Consider the following 27243-nt stretch of genomic DNA (forward strand, 5'->3'; position numbering starts at 1 on the left):
AAGCTATTTACGACTTTTATTCGAGCACTATCATCAAATCCTCTACTGTTTGATTTTATATAACGAATTCAGATTTTTATACTACCGAATAAGACGAACACAACATATTATAAATTTAACATCGTCGTGCGAAAGTTCGTCTTATGCAAAACGCAACCAGAGTAGCTCCAGCCTAGCTTGCGCATCCGCTAATCTGGTCATTAGCTACCCAGTCCGACTTAAGACCACGACACATTATAACGGACAGCGTAGCTCCTGACCAGGCTAAGCGATTGATTGCGGATCAGTTCATATTGGTCTTCAATAACAAATAATGTGCGAAATATGTAGCCATAATGTCCGTTCCAAAAAGCCAGTTTTTGTATGCCCGGATCAAAAGATCGGGGTCATATTGTTTTTTGGCCTGTCTGTCTGTCTGTCTTTCAGTCAGTCAGTCAGTCATTGTGTGTGTCACAAAACTTTTACCTTGGTTAAACTTTTATAACTTTTGCAATATTGAAGATAGCAACTTCATATTTGGCATGCATGTGTATCTCATGGAGCTGCACATTTTGAGTGGTGAAAAGTCAAGGTCAATGTCATCGTTCAAGGTCAAAGGTCAAATTTATGGCTTCAACGCGGCGCAATAGCGGGCATTGTGTTTCTGACAAACACGTCTCTTGTTTAATTTTCTGTGTGCGTTTTGCAGTGTATTTTGTGCTGTGTCGATTTGCCTGCCATAAATAAAGGGTCTTGCCTTTGTTTGTATCCATAATGCTGTTGTGACCTGATAATCAAACAACAAATAGAATACCCAACAATTATTATTATTTCAGATTTAAATAATAAATAATGAATAAATAAATAAATATATTAATAAATAAGTTAATGTATTAATTAATACATTAAATAGGTAAATAATTTTAAAAAATAAATTTTGTTGTCAAATAACATTATCATGCAATGGTATGTTGTTATATTACCGGTATTTGTTTACTAGTTTTATATATTGTAAATGTAATGTGTGAGTGGGATTTGAATTCATTGGGATAATTCTTCGCTTCATAGCAGCAGAACAGTAATTCATCTCGTAAATGTTCACAGCTTTCCTTTGAACTAACTACAATTGCATTCCGGATATCCTGCACACATCCGTATAAGATTTGGAATATGCTTTCTAAATATTATGCATAGAAATAAAAAGTAACATATTTTAATAAAATATTTGCATAACGAATTATGAATAACTTACACAAACAAATAATATGTATACAAACCAATGGCTCATTTGCCTTGTGATTTTCGCGTTCATTTGCGTAATATTAAAAATCGTAAATCGTACTTCATTAAATGTGATTGTTGTTAATTTTCCTTCACATACAATAAGCTATACTGTCTGAATCTTTGCTTGAAATCAACTGTTATAGTAAAATTGCACAATTAATTTGAATAATATAAGAAACTAAGTTTTAGGAATTCGATATGAAATCAAAATGGCATGCTATGTATAGGAACTAATAAATCATTAGACTTTCCAATAAGTATACTGCTTCAACAGGAGCGTCATGGCGCGTTCTTCATTTATGACTCGTCATATTAGTTGGCAAAACTGAAATATTTTATGCGACGAATGCGTCTGTAATTTGTCATAAGATTAGTCATTATTGATTAGACATATCCGTACTAATAAAAATAGCCTCACAGCTGTTATCTTTACGTGAGCAAAATCATGTTTTATTTATCTTGGGGAAAAATGCACAACGCAAAAACTCTCCCGTCTGATATACCAAAAATATTTTTATTCGTCAACAAACACACCGATGTCCATGTTTTACGTGCTTTTTACATAAGATTGCTTTTCGTCTGAAAGTTGGTCATTACTGCAACTTGCACTTGAAATAACGCTGAAGATGGAAACTTTAACAAAAAAATTATAAATCAAAATAGAAGAAATGCTGATAGAAATATGTTACTTATTGCTATTCTGAGTTAAAATTTCGTTTCCTGCCCTTTCTTTGGAACAAAACGTGGTTTACTGCGACCTTTTTAAGGTAGCGCACCTCTAATGATTTCCCGCGATTTCTTCGAAGGTTGAAGAGCCTACTATTAGGTGCCGTAGCCTAGTGGTTAAGGCGATAGACTAGAAATCTTTTGGGATATTCCCGCGGAGGTTCGAATCCTTCCGACGACGTATACTTTTTTGCGACGCGTTTTATTTATTTTCTTACGTAATTTGATTTAATATGGCATATAAGCTATATTTATTGTTAAATATGTTGCAATTTTTATGCACATTCTTCAATTATTAAAATTAAAACAACGTTATGGCGAAATTGGGTGATTTACTGTTGAAAATACGAACCATGAATGTTGCATTTTTATTTTTATTTCAAAAAGTAAACGGTAAATCTGTCTATTTCTTGGTATTTTTGCTGTATATAGTGTTTCTATAAAAACTAAGTTTAAAATATGACTTAAATGATACTATTTTGAATTTTATGACACTTTGTTTTTAACCGACCCAATTTTTACTTGGCTGAAATCACTTACATTTCATGGCGCTCTTCCATAGATAAAAATGTGTAAAAAATAAATGTCTGTAAAAGAATACTTATTTCATCTTGTTTAAACTTTAAACACCTTTACAGCATCTGTACACACCAACTGCATGTCCATATTTGGAAATTTGAATTAATGGAACTTTTATATACCCCAGGGGTGAAAATAAACTGGACAAAAGCCGAGCGTGGGGGTGGTTTTGAAAAAATCGGTATATTTTTTTAAAAAGCATGGAAAGCCTACCTACAAATTTGCATGTAGTTCAGTGAAATGATGCTGATTAAGAAAATAATTACTTAGATTTTATTTGGATATGTGCCCATTAGAGGTGCGCTACCTTAAACTAACCCACCCAAGTGTGTATTCATTATTTTACCACTCGCTTTGTCAACAATTTAAAAAGCACGGACTCAATATACGCTCCGTGTTAAAAAGGTTACCTTAAGCTATCAATGACCTTATGTTGTGTGCAGGAAGTTTGCGTTGAGTCCTTGTAAACAACGAAGCGTAATCTCAGCTTGAAGGTCTACATTTAAATGTTAACGCTGACAGATGGTAGGTTATACCACGGAGTGTATATTGATAGGAGATGAATCGAGTATTTGACCCTTACTGTAGTAAATTCAATCTTATGCAAAAACTATTGATCCGATTTTATTGGTTTATACGTTATCTTGTTGCTTATTAATTCCTCTTTCACAAAAATATAACTTTTAGTATATCCCCGTTGTTATTAATGGATTTATAGCGAGTTAAACACAAGAAATACGCATTTTATGTTTTACCACCGCGCGTTTTAACGTGTTGTGGCTATCGATCTTTTACAATTTGCGTACAGCGAAGCGCCGAGGTTATACATTTTGATGTACCCACTCACGTCTTTTGTTAAATTATAGCTTCATTTCTCGGACGATTTTGACAAATTATATATCATTAGAAAGCTTACGTTACGTAGTAAACAGATATATAAATATATATTATGCTTTTCATCTGATTTCGGCAGCCCGGCGAGTTATAACTTTAACTGTTGCAAATATCATACCGTTTTGGAGTTTAGAATCTAGATTTACGGTTGACATGTTGTTTTTCGTATGCAAATGAGCTTTCTGGCTACTAGTTGCGGCTCGGTTGCCGCTGCTAGTTTTGACTCAGCTCTAGCCGCAAGATTTATGAAATAAATCGTCTGCTGTTCCAGAGTGTTATGATTGCAATCCTTGACAGCCATGAATAGATATGAACCTACAATACCAATGCATTTCCTACTAAAAAACTTCATAAAAGTCTATAGTTATAAAGAGTTAATTATTTGAAGTAAAATGTAATTGGATTTAGTTTTGACTAGTTTTTTAACTTTTTAACTTTACAATAACATGCTGTCTGAAAGTTTTTTCATGATTTAGGACAAATGTTCAGAAAAAAATTGACCATTTAGGACACCTGTCCTGAGGAAAGTGGGGCCAATCTGAAAAACTGCAACATTATTTAATTTTTTTTTATCAGAAACTCTCTTAGAAATAATATATATGGATTGCTTTTGTCTTTTATGTTGACTTGACAAATAAATAAGTATAGATACAAACCTTCAATACATGAATTAAAACATGATTTTTATTCAAAACCTTTGTTTTTAGCCTAATCAAATGTTAAAGAAAAATTTCAGTGTTAAAACTTGACATCCTTTTATTGGGTATGAATAATCATATTTAATATTTCAATAATTCAGGTTTTTATTTCCAAATCCATGCTTTTTTTTATTAATATACACCAATTGAAACTGTATTAACCACCACAGCTTACTTACAATGACTTTAACTCTTTCCCAGTAACTTCTTTTTGTTTGTCAGATTCTTCAGCTATTTTGATTTTTGTCTTTAAAAATATGATGTCATTCTACAAATGTGCCTACCTTCTGGCTACTAAGAGCCACTAGTCGCTAATATAAGACTTTTGTGTTTTTAAGATTAATATTAAAGTATTGGTTGTGGCTACCATCTTGCTCATAATTGCACTTTTTTATATAAGAATATGTTCTGGTCAGCATCTGGCTACTATGAGCCGCTAGTGGCTTTAAGAGCCGCTAGCGGCCACGACTAGCCATTAGATTGCCACAAGGTATCCGCTAGCGGCTACTATTGGCTACTTTCTGGCTTGTAGTTGTGGCTTCAAAAAATGGTAGCGGCTTTGTAGCCGAAACATTGCCGCTTCATAGCGGCAACATTTTCATTTCCGTAAGGGTAATGTTACCGATGTGTCAGACCAGGGCCTTTATTCTGAAACCTAGGACATGCTTGGTCAGAACATGTCATTAAAGATTTTTCAAACACATACAAATGTGGAAAGACTATACGAACAGAGCCGTACGGCTAGCCTCTTGTCTACCCGTACGAGGCCGTACAGCTAGCCTCTTGTCTAGCCGTACGGGGCCGTACGACTAGTCACTGCCAAATGAAATACACTTCAAAGTATATATTTGTACGTCAACGTACAATTTGTACTTCAACGTACACATTTTCTTAACAGCCGATCAAAACACTTGTCTCAAGAGCCGCTTTTTCTTCAGATTTCATAACAAATGTTTAAAATCTATTTTTTAATTGAGGACAAAATAAATATAAATATCAAAATTGAAAAAAACAACATTTTACAAGGAAGTTTCAAGCATATAAAGGATTGAAATAGATTAAATACCCATTTGAAGAATATTCAAGGTAACCTTTTTTTAAAATTAAAATTATAAAGCATATTGTGAGTATTTATTGACCATGCGGGGCGGAATATCACGGCCCAGCGCATTACTGTGTAGGAAATTCCTAACGGTAACCAAACGATTACGTACTAGTACGGCATTAAAAATGTACAATAAATACACACACTATCTATGAGTTAACGGTCGATAGTCGCATAATTTGGTATAAATAATTATAATAATGTTCAATAAATTATATACGCTCAAACTCTATTAGTTAGCGGTCGATAGTCGCATAATTTCGTATAAATAACAAGGGCAGTTTGTAAAACATGCATGCCCCTCCCCATATGGGCTGTCAGTTGTAGTTGCAGCGATTGTGTGAATACGTTTCTATGTCCCCCACCACTATAGTGGAGGACATATTGCTTTTGCCCTGTCTGTCTGTTTGTCTGTTGGTCTGTTTGTGCCAACTTTAAAATTTTGCAATAACTTTTGCCATATTGAAGATAGTAACTTCATATTTGGCATGCATGTGTATCTCATGGAGCTGCACATTTTCAGTGGTTAAAGGTCAAGGTCATCCTTCAAGGTCAACTTTCAAAAAAACTAAATCAAAGCGGCGCAGAAGGGGACATAGTGTTTCTGACAAACACATTTCTTGTTTGTCAATGTGACCTTGACCTTTGACCTAGTGTCATGAAAATCAATAGGGGTCATCTGCCAGTCATTATCAATGTACCTATGACGTTTCATGATCCTAGGTGTAAGTTTTCTTGAGTTATCATCCGGAAACCATTCCAAGGCGTAAGCATTCTTGAGTTTTCATCTGGAAACCATTTTACTGTTTCGGGTCACTGTGACATTGACCTTTGACCTAGTGACCTGAAAATCAATAGGGGTCATCTGCCAGTCATGATCAATGTACCTATGAAGTTTCATGATCCTAGGTGTAAGCATTCTTGAGTTATCATCCGGAAACCACTTTACTATATCGAGTCACTGTGACCTTGACCTTTGACCTAGTGACCTGAAAATCAAAAGGGGTCATCTGCCAGTCACGATTAATGTACCTATGAAGTTTCATGATCCTTGGCCTCAGCATTCTTGAGTTATCAGCCGAAAACCATTTTACTATTTCGAGTCACGGTGACCTTGACCTTAGACCTAGTGACCTGAAAATCAATAGGGGTCATCTGCAAGTGATGATCAATGTACCTATGAAGTTTCATGATCCTAAGCGTAAGCGTTCTTGAGTTATCATTCGAAAACCCTCCGGTGGACTGACCGACCGACAACCGACAAACTGACGGACCGATCGACATGTGCAAAACAATCTAACCCCTCTCTTTCGAAGGGGGGCATAATAATAATAATAATAATAATGTTTATTGTCAAATATCTCTAAAAACAACAGATGTAATGCGTCCTCTGATTGGCATACACTCAAGGGTCAGTAAAAACTGAACGTCGAATTACAATTTTGTACGTCGAAATACAAAAGATGTACTTCGACATACATATTGTTCGTAAAAGTACAGTTTTCTTTTTATCTACTTGGTCTTGTTGACTTTCGACCCAAATGGTACGCCATTAATGTGTATTCATACTATAGCCTTCAAGGTACTTATCCGATGTTTGACGGAAAGGGCTAAGAATGTGCGATTGTGGGTCAAGTTCCCCAGGGGTACAACGTCCCCGTACCCCCAATTTTTTTCCGTACCAAAATTTTTTCGTACCCAATTTTTTTCATACCCAATTTTTGTTTTCGTACCCAATTTTTTTCGTACTTTAATTTTTTTGGTAACCGATTTTTTTTGCATTATTTTTTCGTACCCACAATTTTCGTTCCAATTTTTTTTCGTACCCACATACACAACTGTGATGATGTAGATCTTCTTAAATTGATGCTTTTATATCCATCCTCTTCAAAAGCATCGTCACACCAGTACTGTCAGTACTTTGATTGTTGGTTTAATGTATACAACCATTCATTGGTTAGACGTGGCATATGAACTAAACGAGCTTAACATTTTTCATATAAGAATGGTTTGGCAAAACAAACAAAACAGTTTGCACATAAGTTTGACCAAACATTAATAATCATCATACTGAATGTATGCTTACGGATTTTCATATTATACGTTGCACCCTCTTATTATTTACACCATCTTTTTACTGAAAACATTTGCTGGTAATTCATTGTGTATAAATGTCACATTATTAAAAACATGGTTTGCTGTGAATCAGTTGCCGTTTTTTAGTTCAACCACTGAGTTTGAAATGTTTCAAAAACGCTGTTATCAAGCAATAAGGACGATTTCGAAGCTTTTACTCGGATTGCAATCCTGAGGAACTTCTTTTCTTCGAGCACCCACTGTTTTCTTTTTGACAACAAATTGTCTCGGCAATTTATAATGCTAAATGACTAGTCTCATTTAAAGGGATCTTTTCACGGTTTGGTAAATTGACAAAATTGAAAAAAGTTGTGTCAGATTCGCAAATTTTCGTTTTAGTTATGATATTTGTGAGGAAACAGTATTACTGAACATTTACCATAGTCCAATATAGCCATTATATTATCTTTTGACGATTTGAAAACCTAAAAATTATAAAACGTTGCAACGCGAAACGATTGAATAATTTGGAGAGTTCTGTTGTTGTCGTTTAAATTTACGAAACTACGAAGATTGCTTATATAAGGTATAATATACTTATATAGTGTATACCCGGCGGAATAGCCGAGAGGGCTAATGCGTTTTTACTTCAGACTAACTCCAGGACTCCGGGGGTCACTGGTTCGAGCCCTGACCGGCTACTTCTTTTCCGTTTTTTAATTGTATTCTTGATTTTTTACTGGAGCATTTAAGATCCCATGTTTATATTTATCAATATAAAGCATTTAATGACAAACTTCAAAATATGTCAAAATATGTGAAAAGGAAGTTTACACGTTATTTGAACCATGGGCGTCCGCAGGAATGATCCTTGGGGGGGTCAAGGGGGGTTTCTCTCCCTTTGCCGCCGGAGGCGTAGACAATTTTGAAAATAAGGCCAGATCATTGTGCATCATGAAATATATCTGGAAGGTTACGAGTTAGGATTTGAAATTGATAAATTGAATGTATTGGAGTGGGTTATACCTATTTTTCTCTCCTTTGATCATAGTGACTTTTATCATATAGACTCAAAATACAGTTTCTGACGTACGTAATACCATGGGAACTGTGAAAGCAATCATTAAGTATTTCAGAGATAGCCCTAAGAGAAGACGGCTAGTTCCGAACACACCATTGTAAAGCGAAACAAGGTGGACTGCAAAGTAAAAAAGCATACGAATCTTCGCTTACCATTTTCATCGAAATACGCCGTCAGTTAGAATATTTAGCGCAAAACGAACAGAATACGAAAGGACGACAGACCGCACATCAGCTATGGACGGCAAGTGGAACGGCGACATTTGTGATAATGCTCCATGAATAGCCAAATATATATATTTGGCTATTCATGAGCCCATCACGCAAGCACTTCAGGCTTTTCAATTAGACATGATCGGTGTAAAAAAAACACGTCGATAATATGACATCGATGTTCACCAATCATCTAGAAAATGCCGATTCGATTTTCGCGGAGGAGATATCCGGTCTGGCATTAAAAACAGCCGAAAATATTGGTGTTACAATTACAATACCACGGCAATGTGGCCGTCAAGTACACCGACAAATGTTGGTGATACCAGTGAAGAATACTATCGACGCACGATTGATATTCCGTACATGGACTCACTGATCCAGTCTCTAGGAAGCCAATTTTCAGAATCTAATATGCCTGCGTTCATGTTATATCAACTCCATATCCTAACCACATCAACAATTTCGATCGATCAGACTATAAAGATACAGTCCGAACCATCGACGAATTTTATCAAATCAATAATTTTGAACAAGACGCAATGTCATGGTACGACGTGAACAAGAAGGAATCCATCAAACAAGATGAGTAAGGTTTTGTTGACATGGACAAAAAACGGATTTGTTTCCGGCCGTGGAAGAGGCGATGATCATATTACTAACCCTGCCTGCAACCACTTGTACGGTGGGACGATCATTTAGCACGCTGAGACGAGTCAAGACATGGCTAAGATCCACCATGTCCGACGACAGGCTCTCAGGATTATGCATGATGAGCGTTCAAAGGGATCGGATCAACACCGACAAGAATATGTTTATTAAAAAAATCATCGAGACATTCGGCAGAGACCCACGTCGCCTTCACTTCCTATTCAGGGATTGAATAAATGTTAATTGATTGACTTCACCCCTCGATTTCGCATGAATGAATCATGTTTAAATGGGAGTTGATGTTCGTATTAAACTAACTAGGGGTCATTCTGACCCAAATTGTTGGAATCATAATTGTACACGTATATATTTTATCATATTCAACTATCTTTTTCGCTAACCGATTTTCCAGGGGGAGGGGGGGGGGGTCAGTTGACCCCATTGGCCCCTATGTGCGGACGCCCATGATTTGAACATAACATCAGAAAGCCAAAAGCCCAAGTGGACAAATTATGCGTACAGTGTTTACAAAGTAAATAGTTATGTAATACAGAGTAGTATTACTTTCAATTGCAACTATACATATATTAATACATATATTAATACGGATTATTTTACTGTTTTAATAACTATCGATATTATATTTATATTCAAATATGTGTAACTACGTATCATTATGATAAAGCTAATTAAGTAAAACAACATATCAAATATACTGTTTTAGGTCTTAATATGAAATAATACTTTCTACTTTACCAAATAACACAATTCATTCTTTGTACATGTTTGAAAGTGGTAGTGCAATACATGTACATGTACGCTGAAATTCAATTCATTACAATTTTTAAACTACATTGCAAACATGTTGTCGTAGAGGACATTTATGAATAGGCATGATAATGTAAGATAACCTTCAAAGAACAGATAATACTGACAATTGATCACATACATTCAAATACATGTTTTTACAGTAAATTTTAAAGGTCCGTTTAACGCGTACATATACAACAGGGTTCCTACGTATTACTAGCTCTTACTATAAATGATTTATATATGTTACAGCATAATTTATGCAGCAAAGTTTTATTTTCAGTTGTTAGTAATTCAATAAATTTGATAACATTAGGTCGTTTCTGTAATACAATGGTATATACTGGGATCTTAATTCTGAATACATTCTACACTCTAAAACAAAGCTAAAGTCATCTTCTAATGTGTTACACATATGACATATTCTTTAACCTATAGGGACGGGAGTTTTGGCCCATCTCCCACTTTCTACATGCAATTTATGTGAAGAGCATCTTAATTTAGAAACACAAATTCGATTTTTTTTTAATTGTGCACAAATCTTAATAAGGCTGGAATTAAAAAAAATGGCAATGTTTTTATATAAATTGGCTCTGCTTGAGTTGCCGAATCTCTCATTCCAGTGTTGAATACAATTATCATTTAATCTTTGTTTAACATTTGAGATGAAGACCTTTCATTTCCAACATCCTGAAACAACCATGCCTCGTAAAATCCTAGTTACCAAGCAAGTCTTTAAGTAGTGAACACCAGTTGATTTTATTAGGATGAACATTACAATCATCAACCAATATTAAGTTTACTTTTTTACTTATTTTCTGATGTTCTAATTAACTTAATTCAATATTTAATAATGTTAACATATCTAGCAGTTGACAATTAAGACGACCAAGTTCGCCACATAAAAAAATCATTTTGTGTACATCTTTTTACACCAAGGATTTGTTTACAAAATTCCATATGAACACGTTCAATAGACATACCTCTAGAAACGCCCCAAACTTCACTGCCGTAGTTCAAAATTGGCATTATAAGTCTATCAAAAAGATTTAATCTGTGACTCACAGAAAGATCAGTAAATTGATGTAAATGTTTATTCATTTTGGAAATAGCTTTTAATGCTTGCCCTGAAAGCGTAGTTTGTGCTTCCGAAAAGGAACCTCCAGGTGTGAAAACGATATCGAGATAATTAATCTCATTTTTCAATATCAACCCGTTTACCGTTATAGTAAAAATGTTTAGAGGTTTGTCGCCCACCTTTTCTGAAGATCATGATTTTTGTTTTTTTCAGTGTTTACAATAAGTTTGCTAGTTTGCTTTTGCCTGCACATTTAATCATGACATAGACCGTTCGGACGCCTCTGCAAAGAACTGTTACCTTATTATTAATATTTGTCCATGTATAACGATCATTAAGTACGAACTAAGAATAGTTAATGTCTAAAAATTAACTGAGACTTTTTATTATAACGGCAACGAGCCTTGTTTATAGATACGACTAATGAATACTTCGGCCGTTTTCTTTGTGAACGGAATGCTTTGGAAAAGACGGTTAGAACTCAGGGCCTTAATAATTTCCTCCTTTCTAGATTGCCAGGTTTAAATTTCACATATCTCTAGACCGGTATCAAAATAAATCTTCTGCAATCTGAACAAATGCCGTTATGAAGAATATGAAACAATCGTGAAATTGTAGGCATGATCTAAATACTATTGTGTCATAATAACATGTGATATTATTTAAATCACATAACAATCACTTGAACTTATACAAATAACACATTACTTTAATGAAATATAAATTTCATTCACAAATAATATTAATAGTGCTGTTTGACATGTTCTTTGTTTACACAATTAATTCATCATAATTATAATTATTCACCTAAACTAAATGTACTCCAGAATTTAAATGATGATGCACATTTCAAAAAGATTCAGGAATATTCATCAAACATCAAAGTCAACTTGCTGAAAAATGCATTCTTACATTCAAAACAAATAATAATTTCATACTCATTAGCACCACGACCCGCATATTTCAGAGTCATATTGCTTTGTACGCTTTTAACGACTTTGTACAGGAATGGTACAATATATCTATATAGAACCATGGCCATTAAATCATATTTGACCAATAACATTATGATTTACATAAAACAGCCCCACAACTAAATCAACTTATATATGTAGTCTATAAAGTATATGAATATACGGTTTAATCAGATGGTACAAATGAATCAATTACATTTATATATGAATAGTATGTTGGCGTTTTTTGACATTACCTACAATATTATACATTTAGCAGCTTACTTCTATTAACAAACGCGACTTATGTCTATGAAGTATTTTATTAAACAATACAGAGATTCTTTTCTTGTTGGTTTAATGTCTACAATCATTCTTTGGCTAGACGTGTAATAAGCTTGACATTTTTCATTTAAGAATGGTTTTGCAAAAACCAGTGTGCACATAAGTTTGACCAATCATGAATAAACATCATACTGAAATTATGCTTAAAGATGTTCATATTATACATGTCACCCCTTTATTATTTACAGTGATTACAACATCTTTTTATTGTAAACACTTGCTGGTAATTAACTGTGTATAAATGTCAAATTATTAAAAACATGGTTTGCTGTGAATCAGTTGCCGCTGTTTTTGAGTGCAAACACTAAATTTAAAATGTATCATAAACGCCGTTATCAAGCAATAAGGACAAATGCGATGCTCTTACTCAGATTGCAACCCTGAGGAAGTTATTTTCTTCGCGCACCCACTGTTTTCTTCGTGACAACAAATTGTCTCGCCATTTAAATTGCTGAATGACTAGTCTCGTTTAATAGCAAGTGTTGTTATTTTTGGGCTTGACATGACTTAATGTAAAAACAAAACTAGCCAAATTGACAGTAAGCGTTTACTGTCATTCGTTGCATCCTGCCATGTAATCTACAGAGCGCCTGTATAATCGCTCTAATTCTTTTCCCTTTTTTTCTGTGTTGTTTTATAAGGCAACAGTTGTTGAAGAACAAAGTGAACACAGGTTATCATGTATTGATTCATCAAGCTGGTTGTGTCCATAATGTCAGTAGTATATTTGCAAACAGAAAGACAAAACGAAACGCTTTTGCTGATGTTGGTTTGTTTGTTATAATTTGACCATTTTTGTTGTTGTTGAAATAATTTATTCCTTTTGATGTGTTGGTTTATTGATTGTTATTCGATTGCTATAAAAAGATCAACACTCATCAGCTGAGACATTTCTTTAAACGTTGACAAGTAGTTGAGAAATATATAGATGATTTACAGAATAAACATGTTTATTGATATCAATTTAAGTAGTGCGTACATTATGCATATGAATTTTGGCCTGATGCTATATACTGTGAATATTATTAACACAACGTTAACGATAAATCTTTTTAATGAGAATTCGCGAATCATTTGAATTTTAATATAATTGCTACCGTAGAAAGTTATTCTCTGTATTATAAAGAATATCAGCTAGTGGATTTTCAAGCCATTGTAATTTAATTGTTTAATTGTGCCCGTTTACGAAGCAAATATGTGAGCTAAAGATAAGATGAAAATTATTTAAACAAACCACCATAATTAAAAACAAATAATGAACATGTCAAGGGATAATATGGGCAATCTTGTTATCACATTTCGTAATAAACGTGAAGGCAAATAACACGATAATTATAACATCTATTTCCTAAATTTGTTTCATTTTATTGTTTTGACTCGTATACGACATATCCATAGTGCGGTACTTGTGAACGTTTTTTTTAAAGTTTTTTTTTAACGTTTGCCTCGTGTTTGTACGAATCGAAATTTAGAAGAACGTCCGTTTCTTACTTTCATAAACTTAGTATTGAATGCAATGACATTCGAACACTTAAATTCGAATCTTGGTTGTTACAAGCTAAAGTTTCTCGTCATACTGGTGGCAACTGAGAATCTCATTAATTTGGCGCCCGAGTTCATCTAATTGTTTTAAGATTGTTTATAATTCAGGACGGATTGGCACGCATTCATGTATTTACGTTTTATGTTTGCTTGATTTAAGAGAAAGCGAGCTTGGTTGCGTACTTCATTCGGGTAAATATCCGCACATTAGGATAAAGATAAGATCCGGAAAGGAAGTGCTTTGGTTTTCGCCATTAGGTATTGTGCTGATAACCATGGAAACCGATTCGATATGCAGTCAAGTTATTTATTCAAGACCCCCATTGATATATTTGTCGACATTTATCAAAGATAGTGTATAACCAAGGGCTTTAAACAAAATTGTTTTCAAGGTAAAAGATTATATTTTTGAAAACCCACTTTAAGCATACCTTGATACATATTCGCAATTCAATTATCAATCGGTGATTGTTGATTCTAAAGAACCGTTGGCTGCAAATACGAGAAACTTCGTGTATAATGCATGTCGTCACTATTTGCAAGGCGACTAGTTTTTAGTTTATATCTGGTTTATGAGTGTATAATTTCAATTCTCATCGCAGTAAATGTTGGACGACGCCCTGCCTCAACGGACACAATTCACTGTAAAATTCTTTCTTTTTATGGATGAGGAATTCATATCTGTATTTGCTATTTGAACACTGAATAGTACCCACAGAGCGTGGGAACGCAAATGAAAGAGTGCAACGCTATCAAATACCAACGTTTTTCAATTAAGGTGCACGTTTACTAAAGCGTAACGGAATGTATTTACGCAGTTTTATTACTACTTCGTTGTCGTATGCGAGTAGGAGTGACACTCACACATTAGGTTTAAATTCTGAGGGATCTTAAAACGACGAGTATTTAGTGTTTGTATTTTATCAATATCAAGAAATATAATTTATTGGATTTGTTCAAACAAACGCACACAATTTAAGACACAAGTAGCGTTGAATCAGTTTAAGATATATTTTGACTAACAATTTCGTTTATTTAAGAATAATTGTTTGTAATTATAACCGTATTCTTGAAATGGATAAATTTTTGGATAAATCTGCTTGTGGTGTGGTTCTTTGTATCGGTAAGTTGGTCCCTAACATACTTTACGGTTTTTAATACTTGTTTTGTGTCTATGATTGAATGATTGAAGTAATAGCAACACTGAATGATATAACTGTCACCACATTATAGTAATGGAAATGGTGGCGTGTTGTATATATAAGAGACAAGAGGCATTGCGAGTGGAACAATTCTGGAGTTGATAAAACTTATTTGCCGATTTGCAAATTGATATAGATAGCAATAATATTATGTTCAAGATCTTTCTTCACAATGCAATCTTTTTAAGTTTCATATTTAAAGTTTACGTTTCGTTTATTTAAGCCATAGTTCAACCATATTATACTATGTTTATGTTCTAGTATAGGGTATAGAAACGCACATGTATTATATTATGACAAGTTCAAATAATAATCATATTATTATATATGCCAGCCGGAACATAATTTGACAATTTAACACTCATTAAAGCGTTTACTTTTTAAATTATTGCATGTCTAAATTCCAAATAATGAGACAAAACGCAGTGTGTGAAATGACTGCCCTACTGTTATAAAATTGTTAACGTCATTAGGTTTACCAAGCCACGGCGACCTTTTCAACGTTGCTTTTGCGTAACACCTTAAATACACATAAGTTATATCTATTTGGTAATAAATGCACAAAAACGATTGAGAATATCGAGATACTTGTGCATATTTTGAATTTGCGTCCGCGTACATTACAATTATACAGTCAATGATATCTTACAGCATACTTTTCATGTCAGTCACAACTAATATCAACCAATAAACAAATATGATCACATTGGAACTTCATTTGCACCAGTAGATCATTCTTATTATTAGTATAGGGTCTTTTATTTGAGCCATGTGTCCATGGCCATACATAAACACATATGACATAACACCTTACCAAAATAAACACAAATGAATAAAAACATAAAACAGACAATGGATCCGGAAAGGCTTACTGAAATAATTACTTAAAACTGAAACACCACAGGACTGCCTGTCGTAAACACCCACAAAAACAGAACCCCTCTACACCAAGGACGGCTATTGAATTACCGAACAAAAGCCGCGAATAAAAGGATGTAGCAAATGAAAAGATATTTTTAAGTGCATGAATCTTAGCTAACACTACTACAAAATATTAGCAGTTTCAATCTTTTTCCAATTTGTCTTTGTGTCTATTTTAACGCATAAACGCTAAACCAACACATTTTACGTTATAAAAAATTTCAGTTTGGCCAAGAAATTAATGGTAAATGATGGTTGCACTGTAACTGATAGCCAAATAATTCACGTTAAGGATTTATCTTCGTGGTATTTATCTTACATGATAAATAGCATAATGAATACCAGTGATTTGTAAACAAAACAGTCATATCATTGTCAAGTTTCTTTATGACATGTGAATGCCATCATATTAAATTCTGTCGATAAAATAGAGGATATTTGTTGGATTCGGTGGACGCAGCCACGAGTAAAAATATATATTTTCTATGATCACGAGTGAATAAAAATCGATATTCTACCGAATCCAACAAATTTTATTTTTATTTTATGCTTTTTTCACAGTTTATATACATTGTTAAAGCGTTTAACTAAAGAATTTCGCTGGGATAATGACGTCATTTCGTCAAAAAAATGCTTGTGAAAATTATCGATAATTTTCACAGATAATTTTCACTGTTTGAAACAATGAAATTATCAGTTTTAATTCACTGATATTTCTCTATAAACCACAGGAAAGCATAAATTAAAAAAGTTTTATTTTATTTCAGTCCTGGTGCACGTGCACGGCCAAACGAACGGGCCGGATATGGGCCCTATCATGAACCCTGCCACGTGCGCTGCTACTTACTGCCCTCCGAACTATACGTGCGTGCAGACGTCAAGCCACGTTTCATGCCGTTGCGTGCCCGGAAAGACTGGTAAGCATGACGTCATTGCCGCCAGACATTACGTCAGCGATGTTAGTTATTAATATAGCAGACGACTTACGTAATGTTTTAACGCTCAACTTGAGATTGATCTTTAATATGGCCAATTAAGTAAGTGCTTATCGTCTACTTTTACATAGACTATTTTACAAAGATGCCCCATAAATATACAACTTATTACAAATGAACAATTCAACACACTATGATAACCCTTTTTTGAAGATACGTTCATCGATTATTGTTTCTTAGCTCGTTATTAGAACTTATACTTACATAGTCAAAACTTAATTGAAATTAATTATGTCAAGACAAATGTAATTAGTTAAAAAAAAGATTTATGTTAGATAATGTTGAAGCACAGATTCGTATCAGCAGTTCCGATATTTCAATTACCAGTCGAGTTTACCATTTTAATAAAGAAAACTCAATAGCTTGTACACACACTCAGAAATTTATTTCCTGATCCAGCAGTCGGTCTAAATTTTACAGATCCATCATAAGCAAAGCTCGTTGACGGAAAATTAAGAAAATGCCTAATCGCTTAAATACCCTGGATATTTCGTGGTGTTGTCTGTTTACACACAACTTAGTTAACTTGTGTTTTTTTAATGGTTTGCTTAGCATCATATGAGTAGGAACAAATGTATTTGGATAAGAAAGTTTGATATCAAGTTTTAACTGAAATACACCCTAGTTTAAATGTCCCCTAGGGAGCCTTCTGAATACCTGTATAACACTATAACCTATCTGGAACGTTTGGGACATTACACTGTTTGTGTGTGCTCTTGCATTTTCTTTTAGGTCGACGTTGACATTACGTTATAACCAAGCATTGTATTCCGCTTTGATATAAAGTGTAAAAAAAGGTTTATAAACTATTACTATTAGACCACAACATTAGTGACAGCCTATACCATACTGTAAGTGACAGCCAGTACGAATTATGTTGTAATAAACAACACAGTTTACAAGTGCTTTCTGGATAAAAGTCGAGTGTCCCAAAAGTACGTCGGTCTTTTAATATACACATACATATGAAGATCGTGCCCAAAATAAGAATGAGCGGTTAAATGTCTGCGCTAGAGTTAAGACAAATGGGCGACTTAGAGGGCACTTAGGCTGCACTGCTTGTTTCTTTTGTGGAGCATTCCCGATAAAGTCGATGTATCGCGCGTGTTGGACAGAAGCGCTTTTGTACTGTGTACTCGTATTATTTACGCTCGAATGGTCATTGTCGGCTCGGGTACTACTGACATGTACCCCGGGTACACTTAAGTATACCTACATGTACCCCGGGTACGGTAAATTAACTAAAACGTATCCAGGAATTTTAACACTAAATCGGTCGTTGTCGGCTATTTTTTTTAAATTAATTATGTTCATATTTATATCAATTTTCTGTTAAATGGCCTCTATATTCTCGAAACGCATATTCAAAAATTTGATGAAGTGTTTTTTTTAAAAAGACGTTTGTTTCGTAATAACAATAATCGGTAGAGCATTTTACGACATCGGATTTTGGGCGGGAATATAACTCGGGTACAATCTAATATCGACCGGGTACGTTTTAGTATATTTACCGTACCTGGGGTATATACTTACATGTACCCGGGATACATGTAAGTAGTACCCGAGCCGACAATGACCAATCGAACATTATTAACTGTTGATACTAAAACTTGATGAGAATACTGAAACCTGATTAGAATATTGAAACTTAATGAGAATACTGAAACCAGATGTTGTTATCCTCAGGTGTAAATTGCAGCATGGACGATCCTTGCCTGGAAACCAATGTAAACTGTCCTCGGGGGATGAAATGCTTTGGTCCCTGCCACCCGAACGTGTTCTGTCAAGGGGCCCACGGTATTCCATACTGCACCAACTGCATTTCCGGTTACAAGGGGACCAACTGTACGGAGGACGAGGATGAATGTAAAGGTAAGATTTTAAGCACCGCGATTAACATTTCGGGAAAAAAATTCGCGTTGATCATATTGTCAAACAGTTATTTTTTATATTTCCGGTAAGCATTTTGTTGTTATTTTGTGCTTTGAATAAACGGCTATTGTTGTACTTTAATTTGTTGCCGTCCATATTTTTTTCTTATTGGTTTAACTTTACAAAAACCCAACATTCTTTTCTTCAAACTTATAATCTAAGATTAAACAAAACAATACACAAAAACTGCACACGTATTCCACCAGGTTATATTAAGATCGAAGCGATGTTTTACTGCGGGTTTTTAAGACGAATGGGCTTAACATTTAAATGTATGTCATAATTTGTCCTTGATGAAAATCCCGAAAATCCGCGATTCTTATAATCGACCATAATTTCTTAGATACAAATGTATTAAAACTAAATGATAGGTGTAACCCTCATGGACTGTTTCCTACGCTCCGAATCAGAAATTCGATGACTACCAGTCTTCAGACAACTTTAAAACATTCTTTTTAAAGAGCAATACAGATGTCCAGTGCACAGGGGTGCAATACCCAAGATAAAGGGAAGGGTTTCATATAAATAAGGCCATGCCCAAGTATTTTAGTAAAAAAAACACATAATGTAGATAATGTGTGTATTGTGTGTTTCAGAGTGGAAGGACGTGTGTAAGCCAAACGGCCAGTGCACGAACACGTTTGGGGGCTACAGGTGCGATTGCAAGGTGGGCTACAGCGGCGAGAACTGCGAAATCTGCAAGCTATCAGGTGCGTTTACTGTTCACATGCTCTCCAGTGGTCGCCCTTTGATTGCCGTGAAAAGAGAAACAATGTCGAAGAATATGCTTTTTCTGTTTGGGCTATTAATATAATTTTGTATTAAACTTATACTTACTAAAGCGTTATATTTTAGTCTATCTGTGTGTTGTGTTCTGTTTTCAGAGGCTGAATGCATAGAACATGGTAGACACTCAGACGCATCTAAAAAGACTGAAAGTGCCGCGGAGTCTCTTCACATAGTGAATGTTTCTATTCCATTGACCTTGACATTCATCATGTCGTTGTGGATATAACACTGAATAGATCTCGCCCGTTTTATTGTTGTTTATTTCTATTGTTAGACATGTCAATACCATATATAGTCTATTAAAATTATTGTTGTTTTTCTTATTTATTTCATAAATGACATATGTGTCGCTAGTATATTTGTAAGGAGCTTTGAATCTACAAAGCTTTCCCGTATGTGCGTGCTGTTGAAAAAATACAAAACGACAACGTATGGTGTTTAATTGGCAAACCGATGACATTCATATGCAAATAACACTTTTTATGGAAAGCACTTCTTCGTGATCGAAAACGAAGTGGCAAACAATTCAGTAATAGTATATGCATCCAATTATTCAAGGGACCTTTTCACGTATTGGTAAATTGACACAATGGATATAAAATACATCACACACTGTATGAGCACGGATGGCCGAAGACTTTTACTTTCGGGGTCAGTGGTTCGAGCCAAGTTGAGGGTTACTTTTTTTCTTTCTTTAATTTATTCTTATTTTTTACTGGTGCCTTTTAGATCCAATGTTTACATTTATCATATAAAGTATTTAATGACAAACTTAAATGCATGTCAAAATATGTGAAAATGTCCCCTTAATTGGTAACAATGAAAACAAATCTACGTCAAACTGATAATAAAATCTATTCGAGATTTGTAATAGCAAATTCTTAAAAAGCACACATGTGATATATTGATTAAAATGTCCTGAATCGAATTGATAAATCATGAAATTGGTAACTGTGGTTATAATACCAATCAGAACACCACCACCTTGCAAGGGAGACCAATATGAGGAGATTGAGGTCACCATACCATTATTGTGCAGTTCGAGCCCTTGCACGAAATTATTTCATCCGTTTTCAATTCTTGCAAACATTCGTCAGTATTCGTACACGTGTAATGGTGAATGTATTGATTTAAATGGGGAGTGTTTTATTTTTGTATGGTATTTTTGTTGTGAATACGTATTGTAGACGTATCAACTATATGTATATATTTTTCATTTTGTTGCTGTTGTTGTGCTTTCGCCATTTCTAACAGTTTTTCAGTTATATTAATGCGGGCAGTTATACAACTCAAACCGGAATAGCGGGAATACAAGTATTAAGTGCACAGTTGTGCGAGTAACTCGCAACTTTCATTGAATCTTATGTAAGGTAAGCATTGCTGTATAAAGGATTTCACACCGATTTCAAAGCAGTTATGTGGTCGAGACGGGGATCGATTATTCATTTAATACAGCTTGCTTCAATCGGCTTTTGGAATACATAAATAATACATAATAAATAATAAATAAATATTGTGTATTAGTTTTGAAAGAGTATTAAACCATGTTTCTTATTCTAGTTATTGATTTAATCATGCATTTTAACTTCTAAATTTATTTTATCATGAAGCATTACTAAATTTATTAATTATTATCAATTGAATATGCGTTTATTATGATTGTTAACATTTTTCGACAACCATGCATTGAAGTTTTACATGATTTTGAAAATGTTTTTTAATATGTGTACAAACGAGTATGCTAAGGAATAAATAATAAAACATATATTTGATTTCTGTGTACTGAATTGCATTAATAATTTAAGTATTTTGAAGTGGTTTAGTAAGAACATTACATTTACTGATACAACGAGTAAACGTCAAGCCATTTAGTGCACGCATAGCCCATGCTGAAACAGTTTTTTCATCATACGCATATTTATAAATAACCACTAATAGAATATTTAAACATTTATGCATTATTCAATGTCACTCTAATTTTCTAAAACTGTATATATCCTGATATTATCTAACTTAAAATATGCATCAATCACATGTGACATTTGTGAAGTAGACAGAAACATGGATCTATTTAACGTGCTTGCTTTAATCAACTTTATATAATATTTAAAATCCTATCATATTATGTATGATACAATTAAACGTGTGTAAATCAAGACATTGTTTATTTTTAACAATGAAACTATATAGTTGGCAAAAATATTTAATAATCATTAAATATTTAGTTGAAAATTTCCCAAACGATGCATAAAATGTATATGTTAATACGATTTTTTATTATTCAACGTGTGCAATGACGTGTGTACCAGTTTTGCAACGGGAATAATATAAATAATATATTTTGTGCGATATTTTCATATTTAAAATATATATTAAACTATTGAACGCAATGTATTATCAATTAAATTTAAATTCTCATTTCTATTTATATATAGTTTAGTTTAAAGATATATTCGTTTAAGTTAACATCTCATTAAATATGTAAGGAAACTACAGTATGCATTTTTTCTAATATATACATAATGAGTTTAGAGGCATGACTATACTAAACGTAAGTAAACGTGAAACAAAGCATAAAACAAGTTCCGTATATAATTGGTCATGTTTTAGTGTCTTTATTAACAATACAAGTTGTGTGTGTTGGGATGCGTTTGTTATACATAGATGAACAAATACAAATGAAGAGCATTTTTGTAAATAAAAACCATCATTTAAAGGGACGAGAAAATATATTTCGACTAATAACAATCAGTAATATGCGTTTTACTTTGGTTTCAAAGAGGCAGTTCATTCAATAATAAATAAACACTTAAAATGGCCATGAAACTACTGGCAAAAATGCTAAGTGTGTTATTTATTTTGAAGTCCTTTTAAGAAGTTTTCCAAAAGCTACAAATTTAAGTTTTTTCTACATAAATTATCTCAGTTACAAATACACAATTAACACTATTATAAGTATATTCATACCCCATTTTGTCGACCTGTATTTAAACGATAATTCTGAATGCATGCATACAGTTATAATGCAATCTACTGAAACGGAACTCTGAATTCCAAATATACCACATACAATTGAATTAATATTTTGCAAATGACATCAAACGAAAGAAAACTATCATTTACAAGTATAAAAGAATAATATGCATATTCAATAGTTAAAGACTGGTATTATCCACATAATATTGGTAACAAACTCACTCCTTTTTAATCTGGCCATGTCAGATTTTATGAATGTCAGAAGAATCACTTTCCAAAATATTCGGGGAATATAACTCAGTACAAAAACTTAATAAAGAAACCTCAAATAGCTTTTACATGCAAACATACGAATAGAATAAAACCTCAAAGTGGTACTTCTTGTTGAAACAAATGAACATGAAAACTGTTTTATTGTTTTCATGGAATTTAAAACGTTCGTTTTTGCACACAAAAGGAATTCGAATTATTCGAATTTTCAGGTCTTAAAGCTAGCCTAAGATAAGTTTAAAATATTTATACAGACACAGTAACAAAAATAAATAAAGTAATAAATGGGACAATTTTAATACTTACCGGTATATATAATTAGTACAATAATAATTCTTCTGAACGTTTCATCACTTAATATATATGAAACTCGCAAAAAAGCTTAATTGATTCAAATTGATAATTGATAGGGTTGTACATGTTAGATTATTGTTTTCTATGTATTTTGAACATTGTTATCAAAGTTAAAGTTTATTATGTTGTTAAATTTGAACTTCTTTGCTTAAAATAACTTACTATTATAGTAATATGCATAAATCTGCATACACGTCAAGACTAAAAAAAAGTTATAAAAACACACAAAGATATAACATATATCATAATTACAAGGAAATTAATTTAATTTCATTAACAATAAGTTATGAATAATCCCTAACCTACAACTGAAATAGAAATGTTAATTGTCGTAGGCGTAAGACAGCTGACATTTATTCTAATTAAATAATTATGATTAATTTGCCATCTCCTTTGCTTTGCATTATTTCATTTTCAAGGGTAAATTCATCACCCAATTCTTATGTTTTAAATATAAAGTTTAGAAACTATGGACGAAGGAAAGCTTAATCAGAAACACGAGACAGTTTCTTTTAAAGTTAAATTCCACAATAATTCAAAATATAATATTCAGTTGAATGGGTCATGTAGTTGTTTTAAGGGTTGGTTGTTTCAAGCGCCGGTTGAAAGCAACTTGGTGAAATAGTTAAATAGACGTATCCTTCTTTATCATAAAAATGTATTAATCTCAGTTTTAGCATTACACACAAACCTTTGCAGTAACACGTATAATAGAAGTGTTCGTCCAAGCAAAGAGCTTTTTAAGCGAATATAAAAAATACAGTAATGCTACATCTCTATGAGGCCACAATGTTCGATATACTTTTGTATTTCATTTTAATTTACCATTACTTATATCAGATTGTCTGCATAATAAATATTTTCAAAACATATTATTTTGTTTATTGATTGTTTTTCATTGACAAATTAAACATTTATTTTGTTGTCATGGACCACATGAAAATAAATTTAATATTGGTCTTTCACTGTCACAATTGGCAAATTATTGTCATTTCAGATTTTCTCGGCCTGCAAAATGAATATGTAAATCTATCTTAAGCTGTAATGAACAGTGCATGATGCTCTTGGAATCACCAAACATAACTATTACTGTCAGAACTACACTCGACTAAATCTGTAATAGTAGTGTTTGACAGGTGCAATAGGATATATATGCTAAAATCAAGTTGCACAACAATCATAAATATTATATTAAAATGGAAGCAATAGTGGTAATAAGCAATGTACTTGTCTGAGTCGATCACAACCACTTGTTTCAAATTATCAACACACCTTTCTGTTTCCTCGATGCATTTTCCATAAAATAGTCATGTCGGACCAATATACTCTTATTTTTATATTTTTGTTTGATCTATCATTCTTCCCCTATATATAACAAATTAAGTTTGTTCATACAACAGGTACCAGTGAGGTTAAATTCCATAGAAATCTTTTATTTGAAATCAGAAACAGTGCATGTTTTTTGACTAAACATAGATATAAAAAAGCCAGAAGATTTTCTGTTTAAACATTGATTGGTTAGGAAAATTACAGTTATGGTGCATAAGCGATCGTATAAACAGTACTTATTCATAGAAACTCTAAACATAAAATCTATAGACCCTGGACCATAATGGTTTTTGCCCTTTGTCTATAGTCATTTCTTATAGAAGCTTTATTTTTAATTATTCAATATTATTTTTTGTGTGTAAATTATTATTATTTTTAATGGTTCTCAAAAACATCTATTTGTTCGCCTTAGTTGTTGTTGACAAACCGACAACCACATACACACTTGAATTATTGCGCATTTTAGTTTATTTCTCATTTAGAACAACAGTAAAAAGCGCGCGGCGTTTACTACATGTAAACAATGTAAGATTTTCCTTGTTTATACTGAACTGCATCTAGGTACAAAACACTTTGTCATTTGTGTTGTGAAACGAAGAATGAAATGTGAGCGCTCGCCCGCAACTTTCGTATGGTACTCACTTATTTACATTTTAAATAGGCTTGAATAAAAATCCCGATAACACGATACATTATAGTTGTTAAAAAATCTCTAACTCACTTATAATTAACAAAAGCAAGGGGATCTTAATTCGGTCTGTTAAAGGCTTTTAGAACAATTCTAAATATTTGTCGTAATGTTATGTTATATTGCATAATGACATGCAATGTTATGTGTAATATTATTTCATGCACTTGACAGACTGCACTGCCATACACTTTAATTGATTCATATCGTGTGTGGTGTATGTTTTAAGTTAAAATGGTCAAATTATAACACAAGACACTATCTCCTTGACATGTATCTTCAAACCGCCAAACATAGTAACGAATTATGTATTTATAAAACCAACTTCCATTGTTGCTGTGATACTTTTAATATAATATTTGTCTTTTAAATGATAATCGAAAAACAGGATTTCAAAATTATCAAATCAGAAGGTACGCAGTGGCATTTAACAAAGAATTGATGTAATTCATGACTTAATGAAATAGTAAACCAATGTGGTTCCTTTACTTTCGTGAATACACATTTACGCATTTTAATCGTCTATATTTCTTCATATGCACGCGGTGAGTCATGTTTACATTACTCGTTAACGAATTATTTTACAAAAGAAACATCGAATGAAGTCAGCAGTTTTAAGTCAATCGGTCCAATAAAAACCAAACGTTCGGATTTGAACACATTGCTTTTTGGTAACATTATATTATTTGTATAGGGAACACATATTTATCCTCATATATTCATTGTAGGATGCAAAAAAACAACATTATTAATAATATATCCTTTTCTTTTAATTACATCAATAACATAAAGTTTGTGACGTAAATATGAATAGATATACGCCTTGATTGTATGACAATTAAGCAAGTGATTAAAATGTCGCAGAGTTTGCTTCAAGCACTCAAGATTGTATGTCAGGTTGTGGTTCGTTTCCGGGATATTTTCAAGTGTATGATCATGACATAATTCCTTGTTTTTGCGTATGTTCAGATTTACCACTTGCGAAAACAGATTGAACGCTAGACTGAAAATTAACAATGCATCACCACCTGGCTTGTCTACGATGTTGACAGGCAAATTGTCGTCTGGTTTGTTCGTAAAGAAATATTTGCAGCTTTCTGCTATAAATGACAAAATAAAACAAAATATTTCGCTATGTTTGTTATTTTTATTTTTTATTAATCAAGATAACATCAACATTCATTACAACCATAAGGAAATAATGTAATTAAAAAGTACAATTTGCGTATTATCACTAAATTGTTCATTATTTACAGACATTAACTGTTGTAGGCGTTAAACAGCTGACAGGTGTGCCATTTAATATATTTATTGTGTCATTTTGATGAAGTTTTGAATTGATTTCATGTGTTATCAATAGCAATTCCTGAAGACGAAAAAGTTACATAAAACACAAATGCTCGTTTTATATAAAACGTTTCGGAAAACATGCACAATTCAACAACATAATTTTGCATGTTCATGTGTAAGCATAAAGATATTGTCTAGGCATACAGAGCTTGTCGATGAAAAAGTATTCTGTCAAAGAAAAATGCGTTTGCGAAAACTTGTGCATGGCTTACACAGCCCTGTAAATTGGTATAATATGAACTTTGTAATAATACGGTCTGATTGAGTCTCCAAAGCACTAACACCAAATTTAATTACTTGTTTCTGAAACAGAACAAAAGAATAATTGCAAAACGCACCAAATAATGAGAAATAATCAATAACGCAAACAAACTTCATGAACGTTTCTTTTTTATCGGCATCTTAGAAGCAATTAGAAGTATGC

The 27243-nt window shown here is 33.1% G+C and overlaps 1 protein-coding gene and 1 long non-coding RNA gene across 3 annotated transcripts in view; one reads left to right on the top strand and one right to left on the bottom strand.

The window, feature by feature from the left end:
* The window catches only part of LOC127861513 (uncharacterized), a 170923-nt gene that overhangs the window by 8454 nt on the left and 135226 nt on the right, over positions 1 to 27243 (bottom strand). The window lies entirely within an intron of this gene.
* Positions 1 to 27243, top strand: part of LOC127861501 (neurogenic locus notch homolog protein 1-like) — an 80689-nt gene that overhangs the window by 482 nt on the left and 52964 nt on the right. The window contains exon 2 of one of the 2 annotated variants that reach the window (XM_052400058.1): positions 16904 to 17053. The exons of the other annotated variant lie outside the window; for it this stretch is intronic. Within the exon in view, the coding sequence (XP_052256018.1) occupies positions 16904 to 17053 (150 nt within the window). The remainder of the gene's footprint in view (positions 1 to 16903; positions 17054 to 27243) is intronic. 2 annotated transcript variants of the gene reach the window in all.

The sequence above is a fragment of the Dreissena polymorpha genome, chromosome 16, assembly GCF_020536995.1.
Source record: "Dreissena polymorpha isolate Duluth1 chromosome 16, UMN_Dpol_1.0, whole genome shotgun sequence".
Taxonomy (NCBI): domain Eukaryota; kingdom Metazoa; phylum Mollusca; class Bivalvia; order Myida; family Dreissenidae; genus Dreissena; species Dreissena polymorpha.